The 21,922-nt window shown below is 38.6% G+C and overlaps 1 protein-coding gene across 3 annotated transcripts in view; it reads right to left on the minus strand.

Moving 5' to 3' along the window:
- Positions 1 to 6,109: 6,109 nt before the first annotated feature.
- Positions 6,110 to 21,922, minus strand: part of LOC110965042 (NEDD4-like E3 ubiquitin-protein ligase WWP1) — a 44,596-nt gene continuing 28,783 nt past the window's right edge. For all 3 annotated transcript variants that reach the window (XM_022213951.2, XM_051940311.1, XM_022213952.2), the window contains exons 13-25: positions 21,623 to 21,707; positions 19,877 to 20,005; positions 19,320 to 19,392; positions 19,152 to 19,223; positions 18,920 to 19,008; positions 18,539 to 18,698; positions 17,169 to 17,302; positions 13,126 to 13,266; positions 12,890 to 13,010; positions 11,718 to 11,822; positions 11,187 to 11,283; positions 10,972 to 11,044; positions 6,110 to 9,649 (exon numbers count right to left, since the gene is read on the minus strand). In XM_022213951.2, the coding sequence (XP_022069643.1) occupies positions 9,550 to 9,649; positions 10,972 to 11,044; positions 11,187 to 11,283; positions 11,718 to 11,822; positions 12,890 to 13,010; positions 13,126 to 13,266; positions 17,169 to 17,302; positions 18,539 to 18,698; positions 18,920 to 19,008; positions 19,152 to 19,223; positions 19,320 to 19,392; positions 19,877 to 20,005; positions 21,623 to 21,707 (1,379 nt within the window). In that variant the 3' untranslated portion in view covers positions 6,110 to 9,549. The remainder of the gene's footprint in view (positions 9,650 to 10,971; positions 11,045 to 11,186; positions 11,284 to 11,717; positions 11,823 to 12,889; positions 13,011 to 13,125; positions 13,267 to 17,168; positions 17,303 to 18,538; positions 18,699 to 18,919; positions 19,009 to 19,151; positions 19,224 to 19,319; positions 19,393 to 19,876; positions 20,006 to 21,622; positions 21,708 to 21,922) is intronic.

Below are 21,922 nucleotides of genomic sequence, written 5' to 3' on the forward strand. Positions count from 1 at the left end.
TGCATCTGGCACAGGGTGTCTTGAAAGTGTGCAAGGTACGATGAAATCTGAAGACTATCAAGGCATTCTGGAGAGAAATGTGCTGCCTAGTGTCAGAAAGCTTGGTCTCAGTCGCAGGTCATGGGTCTTCCAACAGGACAACGATCCAAAACACACAGCCAAAAACACCCAAGAATGGCTGAGAGAAAAGCGTTGGACTATTCTAAAGTGGCCTTCTATGAGCCCAGATCTGAATCCCATTGAACATATGTGGAAGGAGCTGAAACATGCCATTTGGAGAAGACACCCATCAAACCTGAGACAACTGGAGCTGTTTGCTCATGAGGAGTGGGCCAAAATACCTGTTGACAGCTGCAGAACGCTCATTGACAAATACAGAAATCGTTTAATTGCAGTGATTGCCTCAAAAGGTTGTGCAACAAAATATTAAGTTACGGGTACCATCATTTTTGTCCAGCCCTATTTCATTAGTTTGTTTTTTTTAAATAATTATGTTGATCAACAATTCAAAAGTGATGGCTGATTTTGATTATTTAATTTTCAATAAATTTTTATTTATTGTTACTTTTGTGAGTTTCAAGTGATTTCAGTGAGAATTGTGGGTTTTTCCTTCTTTAACTGAGGGGTACCAACAATTTTGTCCACGTGTGTAAATGCTGATTTATTGTCACAGTTTTGAAACAAATCTCATTACTCCAACATGATTCTAGTAGAAGCTGGTAGCCTGTCCCGGCTGTGTTGTTGTGATGATGGTAACTTTAACGTAACGTCTCACATTTGCATTTGTTCTGCTCTCTTGTGGACAATTTCTGTCGCCATCAAACGAAGTAGGGAGAAAATTAGATTTAAAAAAAATGTTCCTTCAGATAAATAGAATGTAATCATCATATGGTTCTAAAATATCTTTTAACTGTAAACATTTTATTCCGCATCATGTGTGCACTCCAGAATAAAAGATTCTTGCCTCCTTCAATCTTGTTGAAGTGACTGTGCACATTTTATTTGAACAGATCATCTTTCTCCACCTCTATTTTCTGTTCCAAACTGAAACTCCCTCATGTTGTAGTTGATCATTCTAGTAAATGTATTTGTGTAAATGTCAGTGAAATATAAAATATATATTTCTTGGAACAGTAAAAGCTATATTTTAGTCATTGTGGAGAGGTTTTGGAGATGTTTGGCACAGGGGCGTAACCAGACCTAATACTGTACTGGGGCACACCTGGGGCACAAAGCATTCATGAGAGTGCGAGAAAAATAACATATTCAGCACTTATTCACATAAAAAAACCTAAATAGTTCTTTAAACTATTCAATAATATCAGACTATGTTGTTGTCTAGATCTTTGATTAACCATCTAAAATGTACTGCGGTAATGCATTTGGCCTACTTGTGCACTTTACTCTCGACTTCTAAACCATTACTGATAAATGCAAAGAGGAAGAGCAATGAATCTTTTTGAAATATTTATTTCAGTAAACATCTGCAAATTGAACATTTACAAATGTAAAAAAAATAAAAGAAAATAAAGCACCCCAAAATCTCTGGGTTCTTTTATTTCCATAGTAGAAGAATAAATGAACTGTTGTGTGTCACTTCAGGCAATCATTTTTTGGGGAGTAAACTGTAACATCTTGTTTTCATTTTTGCAAAGTGGTCAATCATTCGGCTGTGGCTTAACTTGGAAAGTTCCTCACTCTCCACTGACATGATGGCAAGATGGTGAAGCCTATCCTGCCCCATTGTGCTTCTCAGCCAAGTGTGGAGCCGTCTCAGCACACTGAACGTCCGTTCACAAGTGCAGCTGGACACTGAGATGGTCAGAGCTATCTGAATGACCTGTGTCAAGGTTGGGAACATGACTTGATCCAGCAAGCTGAAAACACATTGCATGTCTGTGATTTGAAGGCTCTCCCACTATTACTTACAGGTGATATATATACAGGAAAAGACCTTGAACTGCTGCTGTTAAACAGTCTGACAGCAGCAGGTATGAATGACCTGTGGTAGTGCTCCCTCCTTGATGGTGGCGGCAGTAGTTAGTTAGTTAGTTAGATAGTTAGTCAGTCTGCTACTGAAGGAGCTGCTCAAAGCTCCTTTAGTGTGGTGGAGGGGGTGAGAGGCGTTGTGAATAACGTTAGCTAACTTAGCATTAACTTAAGACAGACTTATGTTGCCGAGCTAGCTCGGACTTCACTTACCTCTCTCATTCCTGGCTGCTTTATCCCTGCTGCGGGCGAATAACTTTCTGATATCCATCTAGGAGTTACAGTTCGAGTCAAACCAAAATCAAAAAAATATATTTAACAAGTTGTCGGCAAACGTTACCGACCTCACGCAGTGATTCTCATCGCCCCCCCGTCCTCTCTCTCTCTCTCTCTCTCTCTCTCTCTCTCTCTCTCTCTCTCTCTCTCGACTCAGCTGATCAGCTGAAGTCGCTACACGTGAATAAATTACCATTTTAATTAGCCATGTGCACATTGTTTGAGTTGAGTGAATACAGTAGTATGTGCGCTGTAGTCTATGCTATGGAGACTTAAAACTCCGAAGTGATTTTTATTTTTTATTGGTGAAATTTTTACTGGGGCACGTGCCCCAGTGAAATCTGTCTGGCAACGCTGCTGGTTTGGCATGATTTTTGGTTCTTGAAGACATTTCACCTCTCATCCAAACGGCTTCATCAGGTCTGCATTTTACTGTAATCATACTTTAGATTACCATGACCTGGATGATCGGTTTTGTCCTGTAGGTGATATCAGCTAAAATGGGCCACTTTTTGGTAAATCGCTTAAATTGCAGTGTGGATTTGAATCTTATTTCCGCCCACAAAAACAACCACAGACCAATAAAATCTGTTGTTTCATGTTAAGTACAGTTGTGGCAAACATTTGAGACCATTTGCTGTCATTGGCTCTAAAAATCAGAGGGGCTATGACATCCAAAGCTTAAATGGCCCATTTTACCTGATGGCCCAATTTACCTGATATCACCCTACTTATCGCTATGCATCCACATATGTGAGTCTCTGTGAATGAGGACAGCATGTGTGAGTCTGTGTGGATGCATTCAGATATCATTCTGTTTTCAAACATCAGCACACATCTTTGTTGATGTTTAATTCAAGGGTCGTGTTGAAAACAGAAAAATAAGCAGCATAACATTCAAAGAGGATGTCCAAACGGTTGTACTGTGTGAGTTTTTACACACAAACAATTGTCTATTTTCATCACTAGGTGGCGCCTTTGTTTCATGATTGGTAGTTTAAAGTGAAGTTGTATTGAGGGGACATTCCCCCCAAACAGTCTGATAGAATATTTTTAATCACCATGTTGGCGTATTCTATCTTTATTTTATTACTTATTTATATTTGTATCTTCCTATTCCAGAATATTCAAGAATGTTTTTTGTGAAAACTCCCCAAAGCATCGATGTTGCTGCACCAAACTAGTCCCCATACAGTAGTTAGTATGCAAATGACTTAATTTTGAGAGTTTATTTTGCTGCAGGAAATTATACATTTCATGTTCCACAAATACATATTAAAATGTGAGCTGGGAAGTAATACATTTAAATGTGACATCTATGGTGTCCAATTACACTAAATAAAAGTACTGTTAACTTGCAAAAAAGTTATGAAAATAGCTATAAATACACGTAAAATTCTAATTAGTGTCCAAAGGTTTGTACTGAACAAATGATCTGAGTTGCAATAAATTAAAAGCAGAATGAAAAACTACCAGCAGATCCTCTAATTAGATCATCTGACACCAGGACAATATTTCCAGTCCAATCTCAAATGTGATCACAAAATATTGCATTAATATTTTACTCTGCTAAATAGACCAATAAATAAAGATTACCCTCCAGATGTCACAATCTAAAGCAAAACAAGATTTTTTTCTCTAACTTGGAGTATCAACATCATGGGATTTATTATATGTTCAGTAGAAAACTGCATTAGTTTAATGCTTTTTAATAAACTGTAAAAAGTGCATTTTGGGTAACGTTTCAAGCATCATATCACATGTAGGACAGGTGATTGTTCACAACAAATTATAACACAATAAAGCTGTGTCACAATAAAGCTGACAGTTTGACACTGGAAAAAGTAAAATCTGAAAAAGACAAATCTATAGAAAAACACCATGTTTCAAAGGTTAACATTTAACTGTTATTTTTGTGAGAGATTCTTTTGTTGTCTACATATAATTTTCTCACAAACCTCCCATGCCTTTGGCAGCTTTTCCTGGGCAGGTTTATGACTCTAAGTGGATTTATAGTGTAAAAGAATGACAGTAGTGAGCATATATTTCCTATTATCCTTTGCTATTTAGAGGAATTAACTTGCACAAGAATGTACACTGACAGTCAATAGAAACTTTGAGACCATGTTTTTCAACATAATTTTTATTTTGAAGCCCAAAACTGGATTTTCTTCATATGAATCATTTGTTTAGCATATTGGCATACAGAAACAAAAATCTAAAGTTTCAAGAATGATTTCAAAATAAAGAATCTCACAAAAGAAAACGGCACCTGCCAAACACAAAGTCACAACAGTCAATACCGAGTATGGCCTCCATTTGCTTCGATGCAGGCAGCAATCCGTCGGCGCATGCTTTGGACCAGGCTTCTGATTGTGGGTTGGGAACAGCCCATACGCCTGGCTACATCACTGTAGCTCAAACCGGCCTCCACCATACCCAGTGCCCGGAGACGTTGTTCATGTGATAGACGCGGCATGATGCTGTTCACTGGACTAACAGTGGTGGCCTTTTTTGGGCCTTTATATAGGCCTTCAAAACCCATTCTCAAATTGTGCAGATACTCACTGAGTATTGCTTGGTGTGTATTTGGTTCACTTTTGCAAAGTGACCAACCCATGTGCAATGAATCATGACAAAATGACAACTCATCATTATCTCAACTACCAGGGCACTAGATCATCAGTAAATCCACAATGAATAATTACAACCCCTCTACAAGTAGAATTCTGCGTACATTTCTACCTCAAAGTTTCTATTGACTGTCAGTATATTTTTACTGAATATACAATCAGCGCATACCATTATTAGATTGTGATTGTTTGCAGGCTTTCTTCTGAGGGTGCTGCTTGTTAGATAATAAAATGAGAAATTCATATAGTATAGTCACATAAATCACAAACAATAAGCGGAAAATACAATTGTGTCAAAGGCTGCAAAAGTGACAGGACAGTACTCAACAGACTGGGTTGTAGACGTCAGGCTGTCATTGACTGCAAAGTGTTAAAAATAGCTGGCTGGACGTCTACACTTAAGTTATATCCTGATTGCTTTATTTGAAACCCACTGGATCGATTTCCAAACACTAATAGATCTGCCTCTACTGTGCATGATTAGTCACCATGTCTGTTTACATTCAAAGGCTTTTATTTATGTGAAAAGACACTGGATTTAGAGAAATTTGGAACAGTGAAGCAAGGGGGAAGTTACATTTTGTAAAAGATTCATCACGTTTTAATGTAGAAATTCCCTCACCAAGCTTTATCATTACAGCAACAGTTAAAGCAAAAGCAGCTGGTTTTTCAAACCCAATGAGAATCTTTTCAACTGTACGCCTTCACTGAACTGCAATATTTATTATCTTGTTCTTGCACTTTCGTGACTTTTGCACTCCTCTGTTTTTTGTTTCTAAGAGCCCTGTAACGGTAAATTTCTCCTTTGTGAGATCAATAAAGTCTATCTTAACTGTTTCAACTGGAATGCAGATAAAAAATGCCACATTTGTTTATGAAATCAAAAATGCAGAGTCACATGCTAAACTTTGGCTACATCCATATATTCCTAAAATACAGTGTGAAGGTTACAAAACTAGGCTGATGATTAATGTTCAGCACTGAGGAGAGTAGTTCAGGTGTTTGCTAGCTATCAGATATAATGTTACTTCTGGCATTGGTCCTTGACAAACTGTACTAAAATGAATCCAGAGCAGCTGTTCACATACATTTATTATATGCGTTTCCTTCCAAAGGCAAGAATCCAATCACAACAAAACAATAAGCCCAAAGAATGTAGTTTTCTTTTTCTAAAATAACAGAGTTTGAAGTAAGAACACATGGCCAGTAAGGGGGTTTATTCACTTCTTTATTTGTATCTCATAAATCCATCTCTCTCCATTTAAAATGGGTGAAAGCAGATTAAAAATGAATCTTCTATACACATCGTCTCCAGTAAAGGGGCATTCTGTACAGTGTAGTTGGTGTTTACAGTGTGTATCTACACGCGATATGTTACAGTCTGGGTGCGTTTCAGGAGGCCTAACCCGCAGTCACCCTCCCGCTGCATTAATGCGTGCTGAGCTGATGGACGGTATCATCAACGAGCTGTTTTCTGGAACTATCCAGGTGATTGTTGATGTAGCTACCGGCTGCGAGGAAGGCACCCTGATACGACCCATCTATTTCTGATAAGAACAAAGGCATCACAGATTTCCTCAATGGAGCGGCGGCTCTGTGTAATTAATTATAATATTTAAGTACTTCATTTACCATCATTATCTTTATACAATGAATATTCACATACACAGTTGATTTTCTTTGATTACAGGTTTCTGTTCAAAAGGAAGCACAAAGTTATGCGGTTTTGACGTCTCTCAAAAGGCGGCTCCTTTTGCTATAGTAAATGTTTCTCTTCACTGTCGTCGCTCCTCCCGGCTCTTCAGACAGCTGAATACATGTTATGTACACGACTGGTAACTCCACGAATCACAAGCTCCTCCGAGACAAAGTCTAAAGCAGCTCGCTGCTGTCTGCAGTGGTCGAAAAAAATGAAACTAATCCCACAATGCCAGAGAAAACGAGGAGAACGGCCTGCCACTGCCAGAGCTTTTTCTTTGTCCTGCATTTAAACCACTGACTGAAAGAATAAGCACCAGAGTCGTCACGAACAAACAACGGATGTGACACCGTAAAATGACGGGCATTTAAAGGAAACAAAACTGAAAACAGAACATACACTACCAGTCAGAAGCTCTCACTCAGTGCTTTTTATCTATTTGTATTATTTTCTACATTGTAGATTAATACTGAAGATGAACACTTTTTTGTTTACGACATAATTAAATATGTATTCTTTTATAGTTTCCATATTAATCGCCAATGTATAAAACAATGAACCCTCGTGTCGTCCTGCGGGTCAAAACTGACCAGTGTTAAAGTTTGAAAATGTGGAAAAAAAATATATTTTCACAGTGAAACTTCTGATGTCCACATTTTCAACATTTTTGGGAAATCTTTGAACATTTTTTGGTGGAAAGAAAGAAATGCTAAAAATGTTTCTTAGGAACATTCACAAAAAAAATCAACAAATTTCGCTGGATTTTGGTAGATTTTTTTTGTGAATGTTCTTAAAGAAAATAGTTTTACTGATATATATGCAACCACTTTAGATATTTTTAGGATTTTTTGGGAATATTTTTACTCTTTTTTTTTTTTGGAAAATATTTACAAGAATTTTCTTGCCACATTTGGGGGATTTTTTTAAATAAAACTTTTCAGGGAAACTTTTAAGGAATTTTCTTCCTGAAGGTTTTGCAATTTTTCAGAAATATGCAGAATTTTTTTCAGACAAGGAAACAATATTTTTTGGTGCCCGTAAATGAGGACAACAGGAGGGTTAAATAAAAACCACTGAATGAGAAGGTGTGTCCAAACTTCAGACTGGTAGCGTGTAGCAGCGTGTAACATCTTCAGTGTGTTTTGCTGTGTTGGTTTCCCAGGAAAGTTTCCACGTTATTTCATTCGCTGATTTTTACACAAAGGCTACTTCAGCTCAGTTTAAATGAAGAATGCGGTTCATCCATTAACGTGTAGGACGAACTCAGCACTGTGGTCTTGAAGGTCATTTTTTTTAACCCTCGTGTCGTCCTGCGCGTCTAAATTGACCTATTTTAGTTTGAAAATGTGGAAAAAAAAGCAATGTATTTTCACTGTGAAATGAATGTCCACATTTTCAACATTTTTGGGAAATCTTTGAACATTTTTTTGGTGCAAAAAAAGAAGAAATGTTAATGTTTTCTTAAGAACATTCACATAAAAATCAACCAAAATCCAGCGAATTTCGCTGGATTTTGGTTGATTTTTATGTGAATGTTCTTAAAGAAAATGTGTGTAATAACTCTTTTTTTAAAAAATAAAACTTTTACAAAATTATTGGATTTTAAGGTTTTGCAAATTTTCAGAAATGTGGGGAATTTTTTTGCTGAATTTTCGTATTTTTTTCAGACAAGGAAACAATATTTTTTGGTGCCGTAAATGAGGACAACAGGAGGGTTAAATGTCTGCTTTCCACTGTGTTTACCTGTGTGTAACATTTGTAATCAAGTCTTTCTAGACATGAATTTGAATACCTTTTGCACACCTTTTGTGTCCTTGAACTTCATTACAACACACAGTGACCAAAGAAGACTTAATAAGAAGGATCTAGGAATTTGGCGAGGGGCTGAAGGAAATGTTATCTTTTGAATAATCACACCTAGTGCTCTCTGGAGGCCTCACTGGACTGGAGGCATTTTACAGTCCGAGCTCATAAAGTCAAACAGGCAAAAGAAAGTCAGCTAAGCGCACAAATGTGTGAGCCACAGAATTATTATTTTTTCGCTGCGTCTCTTCTCTAAATGTTTCAGTGGGAGTTGTGGGTGTGTCATCCTCGTGTTTCACCAACAAAAGCCCTTCTCTCTTCACAGTGTGCCAGCAGGCTGAAGCTAAGCTAGAAGCCTTAAAACGGTGAACTTCCACACAATCACAGTTCACTCTTTCAGAACAATTAAGAACACTTTCCTTGAGCCTATTAGTTTCTGATGCACTTCCACCAGCCTGTTTCCAATCACGAGGATCCAGTGCTGCTTCTTTCTCTGGGCTGGTGTCCAGAATCTTATTGAGGGAAAACTGCAGCTGAGAGTGTTGTTCTGTGCTTCAGTCCGACGTGAACGCTGTGCCGTTTAGACGACGGCGATGCTGAGAAGCCGTCCATGCCGACGTGTCTGAGCGCTGTGCTAGTGGTGGAGGGGTGGTCACAGCAGTTTTCTCTTCTTCACAGGCAGCATGCAAAAATTGCAAAATGACTATGTGTCCGACAGGAAACAGAATTTCAGGCACCAGACTCCAATACTCTTCTACGTTTGCCTTTTAAAAGCTCTATAGAACTAGAGCTTCAAAAGAAGATTGCGCTTCAACTATAAAACCTCTCGAAAACATTTTGTCTCTTTTAAAAAGCCGGTCAGCAGCGGGAAGGAAATAATAATAACAAAAAAAAATCAATGATTTCTGTTTTTAAACAGGAGCAAAATGCTGAAATGCTTGCATATTTCATGACAGGGTTCATTTAATATTTAAGGGCTGGGGGACAGGATTGCGGCAAAAATGATGCTGCAAATGAGAAATTTGGTTTTAAATGACAAAATAGCTTATATACATTGGTGGTTATCTTGTGCAATTTTTTTTGTTTTGTTTTTCTTGGCTGAATAAACAGCGATGGGGGAGGGAGGGAGATACGAGAGGACTCCTCCCTCTATTCTTGGCCAAATCCTTCTGTTTCCTCGATGGCAAAGAGCAGCTTCTCTTTTAGCTGCTCAAAACTTTTGTAGGGAGGCAAGTCCAGACGGTTAAAACTGAAAAGATAAAGAAGGAGGAACAAGGATCACTATGAAGGTTTGTACTGCTACAGTCAACACAGTCCACACTCAGGAACAATTAGAAGCTCAGACTGAAACATTTTTCAACAACTGAACATATTTCCTGAACAGCAGCTTTGATGGCTTCCAGTCATGATGAACACAGAAGTTTTTTTATTCTAAAGACATTCTGAGGCAGTTTTGTAAAGTTGTAGAAAGTCAGCTTCAATAAGTTTGTCAGTTTCCAAATTGATTTGGTTCACAGAAAAATAAAGATCTGTATAGACATTCTGAAATGTTTTTTAAATGTAGCAGTGACAACTTTCCTTGTTATAATGTAAATAATGGAAACGTTGTGGGAATGTGTCATGAAGAACGTTCTATAAACCACATCCTCAGAGTATTGCAGTCAAATGTTCAATATATCACATTACACAAACGCTTTGTAAACGTTTTGGGGTGTCAAACTCTTTTTAGTTCAGGGGCCACATACAGACCAATTTGATCTCAAATGGACCGGACCAGTAAAATCAGAGATAATAATAATGTTTTTATAAAACATTATGAAGAATGTGATTTTTGAAAGAAAAATAAGTTCAATTTCAACAACATTATTCCTCAGTTTATCACTTACACATTAGAACTTATAGATCACAGAGTGTCTGCAAAAGCACAAAACATTTAGTCACAGATATCTGGAACTGAACAATATAGTATTTTACTAAATGATCAAAACAACTACAAATTATTTAAAGTTTACAGCTAATTTTTACATCCCACAGGCCGGTCTTAACATTCCCTGGCCTCGGCCGATGTCCTATCTTACAATTTTAAACATAGTAATGCAGATCTGTATCAAAATTCCATTGTTCTCCACTAAGTTTCATGAAATTCAGCCTGGTAGTTTCTGAGTAATCCTAGTTACAGACAGACAAATGGCAGTGAAAACATACCTCAATAATTTCCTAAATCCCCACACACAGTTGAAGGAACAAGATACAAAGCAGTTGTGTTCACATGAATGTGGCTCGTTAAAAGCAGTCACTGTCTTGGCAGTATTTATCTTTCACTCCCCTTTTTTCAATCAGTGATTCAAAAGCCGTGCTACGATCCAAACTGTGACTTTTCTCATCTGCTGCATTGCTACTTGTGAGCTACCAAAATGATGTGGAGTTCCTCAGGGTTCAACTCTCGGGCCTCTTCTGTTACAGACCAGTTCTCACTGCTTGGATTGTTGTTTGGCAAATAATCAACTTTTAATCAACAACATCTGAGTAAAACTCTCTGTGAGAGGAATAAATCAGAGTTCGAGCACTCACCACGTGTGGCTTCGAGGAAGCCACGTGTCCTTCCCCACCTTCTCGATGCAGAACTTCTGGGGCCCGTTACTTCCTGCAACGAGAAAGAAGAGAAGAGTTGAGAAAACTGTAAAGCTCTTGGTGTCTGATTGATTGTGCAGTAAACAGGTTCTATGTATCTCTGAGAATGAAGACCACATTTCTCTGCTCTTTGTGTTTGGATGTCTGAAACTGACCCATGAGTTCAGCGAAGCCGCCCAGAGGAAGCCTGCAGGTTCCAGTGACAAACTGCATGAGCCGTAGTCGCACTTCATTGTCCACTTCTTTCACCAGCTGGATCAGCAGAGGTTACGCACAGAATATTACAACAACGTTACAATGAAATAAACCCAAATGCTATTTATGACAGCTCAATCATGTCTGCAACTCCTGCATCAAATACATACACTTCTGATTATTCTGCTGAACTAGTTTACTTTATGAAGTCCTCATTTTACAGCTATTTGACAGACTGAAAGAGGCACCTAGTCTAGTCTACATCCAGTTTAACAGTAAAATAAGATAATCCCACAGAAACTGATATGGCAAACCTCTAATGAAAACTGAAAGAGAGTGACATGAATGAAGGTGATCTGTTAAATTTAATGCTGTGTGTCACAAAACCCCAGAAACACAAAATAAAGCCGCAGGAACACATTCGCCTCTATTGAAAAAGTGTCTCTGGTGTGTGGGTGTGTGTGTGTGTGTGTGTGTGTGTGTGTCTGTACCTGCCAGAACCAGATGATTTGTTTACTGTTCCTGGTGTAGTGACGGTATACCGTGTTTCTCTGCCAGTCCTGCAGGTCTACCTCCTGCATGCCACATAGCATCACCTGGATAAAAATACACATACAAGTAAAGAAATAACACAGATCAAATAAACAGAAGCAGAATGGAGGGTAGAGAGACCACAAACATTTTTACACACACACCAACATCATTTCATTTATTTTACGGTGTAGTTTAATGAAGAGGAATGGTTAATGAGTTAAAAGTTGAGTGGAGTTGGGAATTAGTTACCATTAAACAGGGATGCTAATACTGAGCAAAGCGAGAACTTAAGCATCATTGGGAACTTTCCTACGGTAGCGCTCTACTAGCTAAACTCCCACAATGCTCTCTGTTCACCAACGTGAAACTACCAAAGGTCTGTTTGCCTCTTCAGGTCGCTAAAGTGTTCAACAGTCAGATTCCACCTGGAGGAGCAGCCAGGAGCTACTAGTACAACCTACATTGTCCTTCATTCTTCTGCTTTATCGTTTAATATAGTCTTAATCCTCCTGCTGTCCTCATTTACGGGCACCAAAAAATATTGTTTCCTTGTCTGAAAAAAATACAAAAATTCAGCAAAAAAATCCCCCAAATTTCTGAAAATTTGCAACATCGTCAGGAAGAAAATTCCAGTAATTCTTTTAAAATTTCCCTTAAAAATTTTAGGGTTAGGGTTAAAAAAATTTGTAAAAATCTTCCAAAACAAATCCAAAAAAAATCTAAAATGATTACATTTAAACCAGTAAAACTTCTAATATTTTCTTTACGAACATTTACATAAAAATCAACCAAAATCCAGCGAATTTCGCTGGATTTTGGTTGATTTTTATGTGAATGTTCTTAAAGAAACATTTTTTAACATTTCTTTTTTCCACCAAAAAATGTTCAAAGATTTCCCAAAAGTGTTGAAAATGTGAACATCAGAAGTTTCACTGTGAAAATATATTGTTTTTTTCCACATTTTTAAACTTTAAAACGAGTCAATTTTGACCTGCAGGACGACACAAAGGTTAACTGATTAAATTATTAACAGCAGCTTATTTATTATGATTATTAATTGATATAAGCAGTGCAGACGTGACAAAAGAAGTCACCGCAGCACCCCAAACAGGTCAGAAGAGTCGCTCACCTCCAGCTCCTTCTCGTCAAAGTACTGAAGCCACTGAAGTGGGACCACCTCGTTGAAGCCGTCCAGGAAAGCCTTCGTCTGACCTTCTACCCCACGGGAGAACCTCCACTCTGCCATGAGACTGGAAGCCAAGCAGCAGAAATAAGCACGATAATTCTCAAACAAATAATTACTTCAAATGACCTTCAGATGGTACACATTGTTGCTGTTAAGATAAAGCAGCGGTAATGCTGGACCTGATGTACTCCTCCTTGTTCTCCTCGGTCACCAGGACGTTGGCTCCATCAGGTTTGAGATCATGAGACGTGATCTTCCCCAAAATCTCCATGTCTACCGAGAAGTACATCTCCAGACCGCATTCTTCGATGTTGTTGTCCCTGAGGAGAGAGTAGAAAATGTTGCTGTCACATCGTAATTATTCTAATATATTCTAACGCCTTTGTTTTTGTCTGTAGGTTTATTAATGCAGAGTTTGATATTTACAAACACTGTCCAGGATCTTTTTTCTCATCTCTCTATGTAATATTCTTAATTTGCCTCCTGTGCATATGTGCAGCTTGTTCTCTTTCCTCTGTGGTGCAGAGCTGTTGAGGTCCCAACGTCTCTAAATCCTCAGTCTAAACACTTCACTTGATTGCCTTACTAATGAAAGCTACGTACTTTATAACATCTAAACCTGCAGTGCGGAATTTCTGTCTCCTCCTTCTGGCAGTGAGTAATTACACAGACACTACCGCTGTGTGCTTTTGATGTATGCCCAGTGGTAATCCCTGTTTGTCCTCGCTGCTGCTTTCATTTTTACGCGGTAATCCTTCCTCTGAAAAGCTTACACTGCATTGTGTGAACTCGTTTGGCAAGGGATCAAACGTAACAGAGGTTGAATTATATGTAAATGTGCCGCACTCCAGAAAGATTAGCATTAAAGAAACCAAAACACACTTTAAATTTCACATTCCCCAAAAGAAGACACCTTTTGCATACTCGAGGCTTCAACTATAGATCACACACTTGGACCAAAGCATAGATTTAGTCTGGAGTAATGCCACATCCTTGTGTTTCTTGGCCCAAGAACTTCCCTTCATAGCATTGATTTACCTCAGTAATGGTTTCTTTTTAATAATTCAACAATGAAGGCTCCCAACACCTGGTGTTGAGATGTGTCTGATGCTTGAACTCTGGAAAGCACTGATGTTGGAATTAATCTGAGGCACCATGGGATGGGCTGCTGCTTCTTTTAGGTGTCAGATTCTTGCCATCATATTATTAGTGTAATAGGGTTGTCTGCTGTATACCAATACTAACTTGGCATCATGATTGTATACATGATTGCATTCAGAAGAAAAAAAAACTCCATCTTTTAACTCAAAACTAGACAACAACCTCATGAAGCTGGTTATGATATTGTCAACACTGTGCAAACAGTGGCTAATTTAAGAAATCAGAATACTTTTCATTAACTACAGTTAAAAGCTAAAGTCTATACGAGTCATTCCAGAATTGGAGGACATTTTACGGCCCATCAAATTTCAAATAATCCATGTACAAAATGCTAAAAAATGCAGTTGCTGTGAAAATGTATTTGTCCGGAGACTGAATCTAAACAAAAATAGGAGAAAAGAATGTTTGAAAATATTTTTAAAAATACCAAATAAAATTAGCCTAGCCGCGCTAGACAACCCACGGCAACAAATTTAATTCTCTGCCAGGGTGGGTCTAGTTACCCTCCATAAGGCTCGAGGCTGGATTCTCCTAAAACTGGCCGGACCAATCACCATGAAGTGTAGAGTCAGAAGGCGGGCGTAACGAAGTGACGACAGAGGCGTGACGATTCTGACAGAAACAACCGGCGCACAATAAACAGTTATCTTTCGACTCGGCTTTGGCCACAGCCCTTAAAGACTTGAAGCTAAAATTCAACTTGAAAGATAAACAAAGGACGGCACTGAAGTGTTTCATTGAGAAGAAAGATGTATTTGGACTTATGCCGACGGGATATGGCAAATCCTTAATATACCAGTTGGCTCCGCGGCTCCGCTGGTTGGGAAGCTAATGGGACTTAGCCACAATCCGCCGGTGCTCTCGGAACTACGTCAGCCTATTCGTTGCGCTGATTGGTTGTATACCTACCCAATTGCTGCAGAGGGATTTGATAGACAACCTTTTAGCCCGCCTCCCTCCCTGTCGAGCGGCCCTAGACCCTTGTGCCGTCAGAAACATGGGTCTAGCATGGCTAGGCTAAAATAAAATACCATTTTTCTCTCGTCCCACCCCCATGACGACCAAATTGAATTGCAAATAAAACAGTTCAAATAAAATTTAAATCTCCTTTTTTGGTGTTATTTTTTCATTGATGTCCTGTAATTGTGTGAACATTAGCTAGCTAAATATCTAGCTTCTACTGCTGAGAAAAAGCTAACATTAGCAACCCTGTTACTGTGATTAGAGCAGGTTTAGCGAACAACAAACAATAAAACATGGAATAAAAATGGTACCATTGATGTGTAAGCTGAGCCAATCAAGCCTTTCACAGTTTACTACAGATTATTCATAAATATGTAGCAGAAAATTGTAAAAGAGAAAGTTTATTCTTCAAACATTTTGAAACTCAAATTTCGTCCAATTCTGGAATGAGCCATATACACATAACATGCATGGCCTTTATACTTGTAAAGACCATGTATGTGCTTCCGGTGACTCATATGGGACTTCATTTTCTGTGATGAAATTACTGAAAAACATGCACCTTTGTCACAAAAAACAATCATGCAGTTTGGTTCCTTCACAGAGTTATCACAGGTCTTCTAAAAACACACACACACAGACACACAGACACACACAAATCTGCTGGGTTCAAAAACCTACACAGCTGCTTGAATGACCAGTTTTGTTGATGTAGACAGTTGTGCTAATCAAATTACAGTATCTTGGTGTCATGGCCCCTCAATTTCTCACAGCTGATTATGATTAACTGCAGCTGCTGACTTCTCTGAGCCAATTTAAACCTAAAATCATCAGTGAGAAGGATGGGTTTTGTACACAGTTGGGTGCTTCAGCAAGACGACAATCCAAAAGTCAACAAATTTAGGAGAAGCTGTCAATGACACGACCAGAAACTTTTCAGAAGTGTGTGGATGGCAACCATAAGCAGCTAACTGGGGTGAAAATGACCAAGGGACATTGAACTAAATAAAAGGATTGATGTACGTATGCAGATCTTGTCATATTTCTAGAAGATCTCTGATATATCTATGAACAAACTAACATGCATGACTGTTTTTTGTGACAAAGACACGTGTTTCAGTGATTGGACACCAGAGTAACATGCCATGATATACAGTCTTTAGAACTGTACGTGTACTTTTATTCAAAGTGAAACATAATTCCAGATGTGTTATTTTAGTTGTAATATCTCAGGGTTTTTTTTACACTAAAGAAAAGAGTAAAAATGAAGGCTTGAATGGGCAGGCATGTTCAAACTTCAGGGTGGTGCTGTCCATAAAATACATAGTGTGTTTGCTCCTGCTAGGAGACAGATTCTCCTCTGATGCTTCTCCTTAAGTTCTACCTTTTTTAGTTATCCAAAGCAGAGGTCCAAAGATCGAGGCTGCGTTTCTGTACAGATTGCAAACACCCCCACATATATTTTGGACTGCATAAATAAAAGTGATTTGTCTTGTCTACAGGCGTTTTTCCACACCTAGTGTTTGTTTCCTGTAGTTCAGACGAAAAAGAAACTTGGCATGCATTGCTGCCTTTCACTTCAAATATGTTTCAGGTTCATACAGAGTTGATAGAAAAGGAAGTTATTTTTGGAAACTTAAAGTTATGTGAACTGATGAGGCTTTATTTATCTTCTCTAGACATTTACAACTAGCTCAGGAAATTCTATAAACAGTGAGTGTTCTTCTCAAGTGGATCCTTTCAGCGTAATTTTGTGTTCTCAATTATATCTTTGTAAATAAACCAGACCAAAAGTACACACTTACACAAGAGTTTCTTTAAAATGCATTGACAATTTAGCTCTGAAAGCACCCATTGAGAATAGTTCTTTAAGGTCAGGGGAACAGCAGATAATCCAGTCATCGAGTGAGGAAAACTTACTAGATGATTCAATTAAGTATGCACATAAAACATCTTTGATCAAAGATTTAATGTGTAAAGTAGAGCAAAATGCAGTGAAAACCCTGACATAATGTGACTAAAAAATGTGTGAATTTCCCACATTTATATATAAAACCCATGTAAATATTGAAGGCCAAATAGACAGATGAAGCATTACCTGATCCATATGAGTGAGTTGTAGAACTCTGGATCAATGGACTCCAGGTCTTTGAGTATTAGCTTCTTGTTCAGCATGCGTTTGTAGAAAGGCAGAGAGAAGCCTGTGTCAATGAACTTGCCATGGAAAAGTGCCTGCAGAAATAAACAAACAGAGATAATATTACTGGGGGCGGCATGGCTCAGTGGGTAGAGTGGCCGTCTTGCAACCGGAGGGTTGCCGGTTCAATCCTCGACCCGTCATGCTCATGTCTAGGTGTCCCTAAGCAAGACACCTAACCCCTAACTGCTCCTGATGGGTCGTGGTTAGGGCCTTGCATGGCAGCTTCCGCCATCAGTGTGAATGTGACTTATCTTGTAAAGCGCTATATAAATACAGACCATGTACCATTACTTTAACTCAATATGAAGGTATGCAGTCTTTTACAGTCTAACGGTGCATGTAACAAAATTAACTCAAAATTATCAGTCTGATAATATGACAAGGCAAATCTTCTCAGGTGTAAGAACTGACTCATACACTACCGGTAAAAGTTTGGGGTCACTCAGAAATGTCCTTATTTTCGAAAGAAAAGCAGTTTTTATCAATGAATATTAAATGAATCAGAAATCCAGTGTTGACATAGTTAATGTGCTAAATGACTATTCTATCTGTAAACAGCTGATTTTTAATGGAATATCTCCATAGGGGTACAGAGGAACATTTCCAGCAACCATCACTCCTGTGTTCTAATGCTACATTGTGTTAGCTAATGGTGTTTAAAGGCTCATTGATGATTAGAAAACCCTTGTGCAGTTATGCTAGCACATGAATAAAAGTGTCAGATTTCATGGAAAACATGAAATTGCCTGAGTGACCCCAAACTTCTGAACGGTACTGTTTACACTCTCAGTACATAGGAAAATTGACACCCCTTATCACCATCCATATGTGACAATTTCTTTCTGAAGTTGACAGTGGGGTGGGTCTAAAGATAAAAGTGTGTTGTGTGCTGGACAGTAAAGCCCCCTGAGGCAACATTGAGATTCGTGATATTTACATATAAAAAGAAAATTTGACCTGAGGTGACAATCTGATATTCACGCCCACTTCATGCCGTGATTTGCCAGATGTGCAGTTGTTCAAAAGTAGTCACTAACTGAACTTCCTCTCAAGTTCATCATTTTTGGAACCAATCTGTAATTATTAATGTGACCAAACAGGTGGAGCATTATGAATGGCTCAGTCAGCTTTTCTCAAACACAGGGCAGTGTACAAACTGCCCGACGTGGTGGGACAACACATCGTCAAAACCACTTTGATCCCAGTATAACCCAGCCTGTAGTGTCATCGCAATGATTCGTATGTGTGTGTGCAGCATGTTAACGTGCCATTGCAATGAAGCGGCCGATAAAGCAGAAGTAGGAGAGGTGGTCCGGGTTGATGGCAGAGGCTGGGTTGATCTGCAGACAGTAGTTGCTCTTGCCAGCGTACTCAAACAGACAGTACATGGGGTTCAGCACTTCATGGGACAACAAGAAGAACCACTCTCTGCAAAGTGAAGAGACAAAAAGACAGAGGGAAAAAGAGGAAAGGGGAAAAGATAACGATAAAGTGTACATGGAGGAAAGTATTGCAGTAAACACAGGGAGAAAAAGATGGAGAATAACAGGAGAAAAAGACAGGCAGATCAATCACTTGCTATATTTCACATAAAAAAATCTGTTTTCAATTTTATATTCACATTTTAAGCTTTTTATTGTTTTTCTTACCGAGCTAAGCCACCATAGTCTAGACCCTCCTCCCCTCTGAAGATGACATACAGTCTCCTCCTCAAGTCGTAAGGCTTCAAGGCCATAATCTAAAAGATGCATCAAACACACACAAGATCAGCTAAAACACAACATGACTTCAGCACAATCAGGAACATACAGCAGAAAACTGAAATGTGTTACTGTCATCAATTTAACGTGGAAGAAGACGGTGGTACAGGGAACATCTTACTTGTTGAAAAGAGTCTTCAAACAGTGTCTGTCTGGAGACTGTGATCTTCACATGGCTGGGGAGAGCATTAGACTGAGGAGATGAGACAAAATGAAGGGCGATTAGAAAGAGTGCCAGGGTGAGTAGGAACAAGGAAGAGAACGAGAGGAAAAGAGAGGAAATGCCTACCTGGCACAAATAGCGGAAATGAGCAAGTTTCCATCGGAAGCTGCGCTCATATGCGATCTGAGGGCCTTTGGTGCTGGGAAGAGCAAATGATTTAAATTTTATAATGAAGTAAGTAGAAGCTGACAAATACAAAGGAAACTTTTTTTTTTTTTACAGAGGTGAATAGTCTTCACCGTTTATGTGCAAAAAATGTCTGTCACGTATGTAAACATATATGTTCTGGTGTCTTCCCAGAAATAAAACATGGAGAAAAATTTCCTGAGTTCCAAAGAATCTAAAATTTCCAGAAGAGCCTGGTGAAAGTAAAACACTAGTGGGAAACATTTTTTCTGGATCAGCATATGTTTTTCTGTACCTTACAGCTATAAGTACATTAGCTAGATTAAACACAAAATGAATCCATCTGGTCCCGGCAAATGTGTTCTCTTAAACTATGCATGAACACTGAGCTGCAGCTCTTCAGGCTCCTGACAACAACAGCCTCTGGCTTCATTTCAAGCAATGAAACGTAACGAAGAACACACGAACAAGTCAATTATTTGAACAAGTCTTCTTACACAGAGGACTTTCCAGTGCGGGGGTCACTGAAAGTGGTTGTTCTGGTGTTGTGATCCACAAAGTAACGAACCCCTTCCCTTGTGTATCGGATCTCCCAACCTTCAGGCAGAGGATCCTCGTTCTGTAGCCTGCAGGCACACACACATGAATAAATACACACATACACACACTATTCAATTTCAATTTACATACATACACATACCAATTAATTATACATATGAAGTGGTAACTGTGGAACACAGAAAATATGTTTAAGGCCAAGCTGAAGTTTAGGAAGCCCAGAATGCTTCAAAAAACATCCAGCTGTGTGAGTTGTCTCACTACATAAAGCGAATTCACTTTAACCTTCAATAACAAGGTGAAAACAACACAATGGTTAGATTTCTTTTGAAGTGAATCCTGCCAAACCCAATATTGTGAAATGGGTTAGAAAAACAAAATCAAAAGAGATAATGTGAAAGAAATCTTTGCTATCTGAATGTGTCCGTGAGTTATTATATTGAAACAATCTGTCTAACCTGTTGTTATAGATTAAATGTTATCATACATGACGATAATTCACAACACTTTGTTTAGCTATAATGACTGTAATTAGCCACATTAGCGTGACTGAAATCAGGGTTTCTGCAGAAATCAGCCAGTCAGATTTAATGCTTTTAATACCATTTTAATGCTATACTGTAAAAATTTTAATGCAGTGACCATGAACTCAACAAATTGCACGGGTTTGTTTTTTTGTGAAAGATGATTTTCATGTGAAAACTGTCCCCTCATTTTACTATTTCTCAATCCGGAAACCTCCCCTGACCACGGGCTGCAGCCAGTCTCTGAATTTCCCGTTTTCTTGCCATTTTTGCTGGAATTTGCATTTCCCCATTTCCCAGTTCTCTTCCACTTTCCAAACATCCAGTTTTTGGCAACTGTACCTGACCGGCCGGAGCAGTTATCGCAATGCTTCAGCACGTTCATGCAGATGCACGTATCTGACGAATCGCAGTCTATAATTACATATTATTATTATTATCAAATATTTTTCTTGAAAACGGCAGAAAGAATTTTTGATGCCACTGAGAATCAAATTTAATGATTTTTAATGCCATTTAAGGCCTTAATGTTCACAAAATCAATTTAATGACTATTCATGCTTTTTAATGCCCTACAGAAACCCTGGAAATCAGGTGAGAAAAGCAGACATTAATTCCCTTCCAGATCGTATTCAGTAAGCTAATACAACCATAGTTGCTGTCTCAGAAGTGTCTTCACTGAGTATTTACATGTATTTTTACAGCATCTTTTTTAAAATGATAAATGAGATTTGCCAGCACAGCACATGGGTTTGTGTATTCCAAAGTGAAGAGAAGCATCGTTTTTCTTTGATTTCTATTTTACTGAGAATATGTAGCAAATAAAGACATGATTTTTAAAACAGTAATAGTAATTTTGATGGAAAGCAGACTGATTTCAGCCCATAGACTGTCATACAGAACATAATCTGTACATATTCCAAGAAAGTCCAACTATTACGCTATTAGGTACCAGTTAACCTCATGAAAAAGCCCAGTATCCTCTAGATGACATTTAACATTTAAATTATATGCATTTAAAGATTCTTAGTCATACATTCTAACTTATTTTTTAATTGCACAGCTCAACAGTAAGGGTGTAACTCCAGGCAGTTTATGTGAGGTTACATGGGCCATGTGTGGTGTTATGTTCTGTTGTGTATCTTCTGGCACTGAGCTCACCCTTGGGTTCGGGGGTCTTCCCACTGTGTTGTCTTGGTGTTATGGTTTACAAAGTACACTCGATCGTTGGAGTCCACACGCCTCTCTGAAGTTGATGAAAACAAACACAGCAATCCGTGGCTTAATAGGCAGAATGGAAATAGCGCCCCGCTGTGTGGCAACACATGTCAGACTAACACTAGTGCTGACTCGTGCTGTAAACACAGCTGTCATCTGTGATCTCTGTGAACAGCATGTAGTCACAGCGCAGCCAAAGCTTTTATTGAAGACTGTGAGGACAGTGTAGACAGTCAGGGCAGC

Source organism: Acanthochromis polyacanthus, chromosome 20 (genome assembly GCF_021347895.1).
Source record: "Acanthochromis polyacanthus isolate Apoly-LR-REF ecotype Palm Island chromosome 20, KAUST_Apoly_ChrSc, whole genome shotgun sequence".
NCBI lineage: Eukaryota > Metazoa > Chordata > Actinopteri > Pomacentridae > Acanthochromis > Acanthochromis polyacanthus.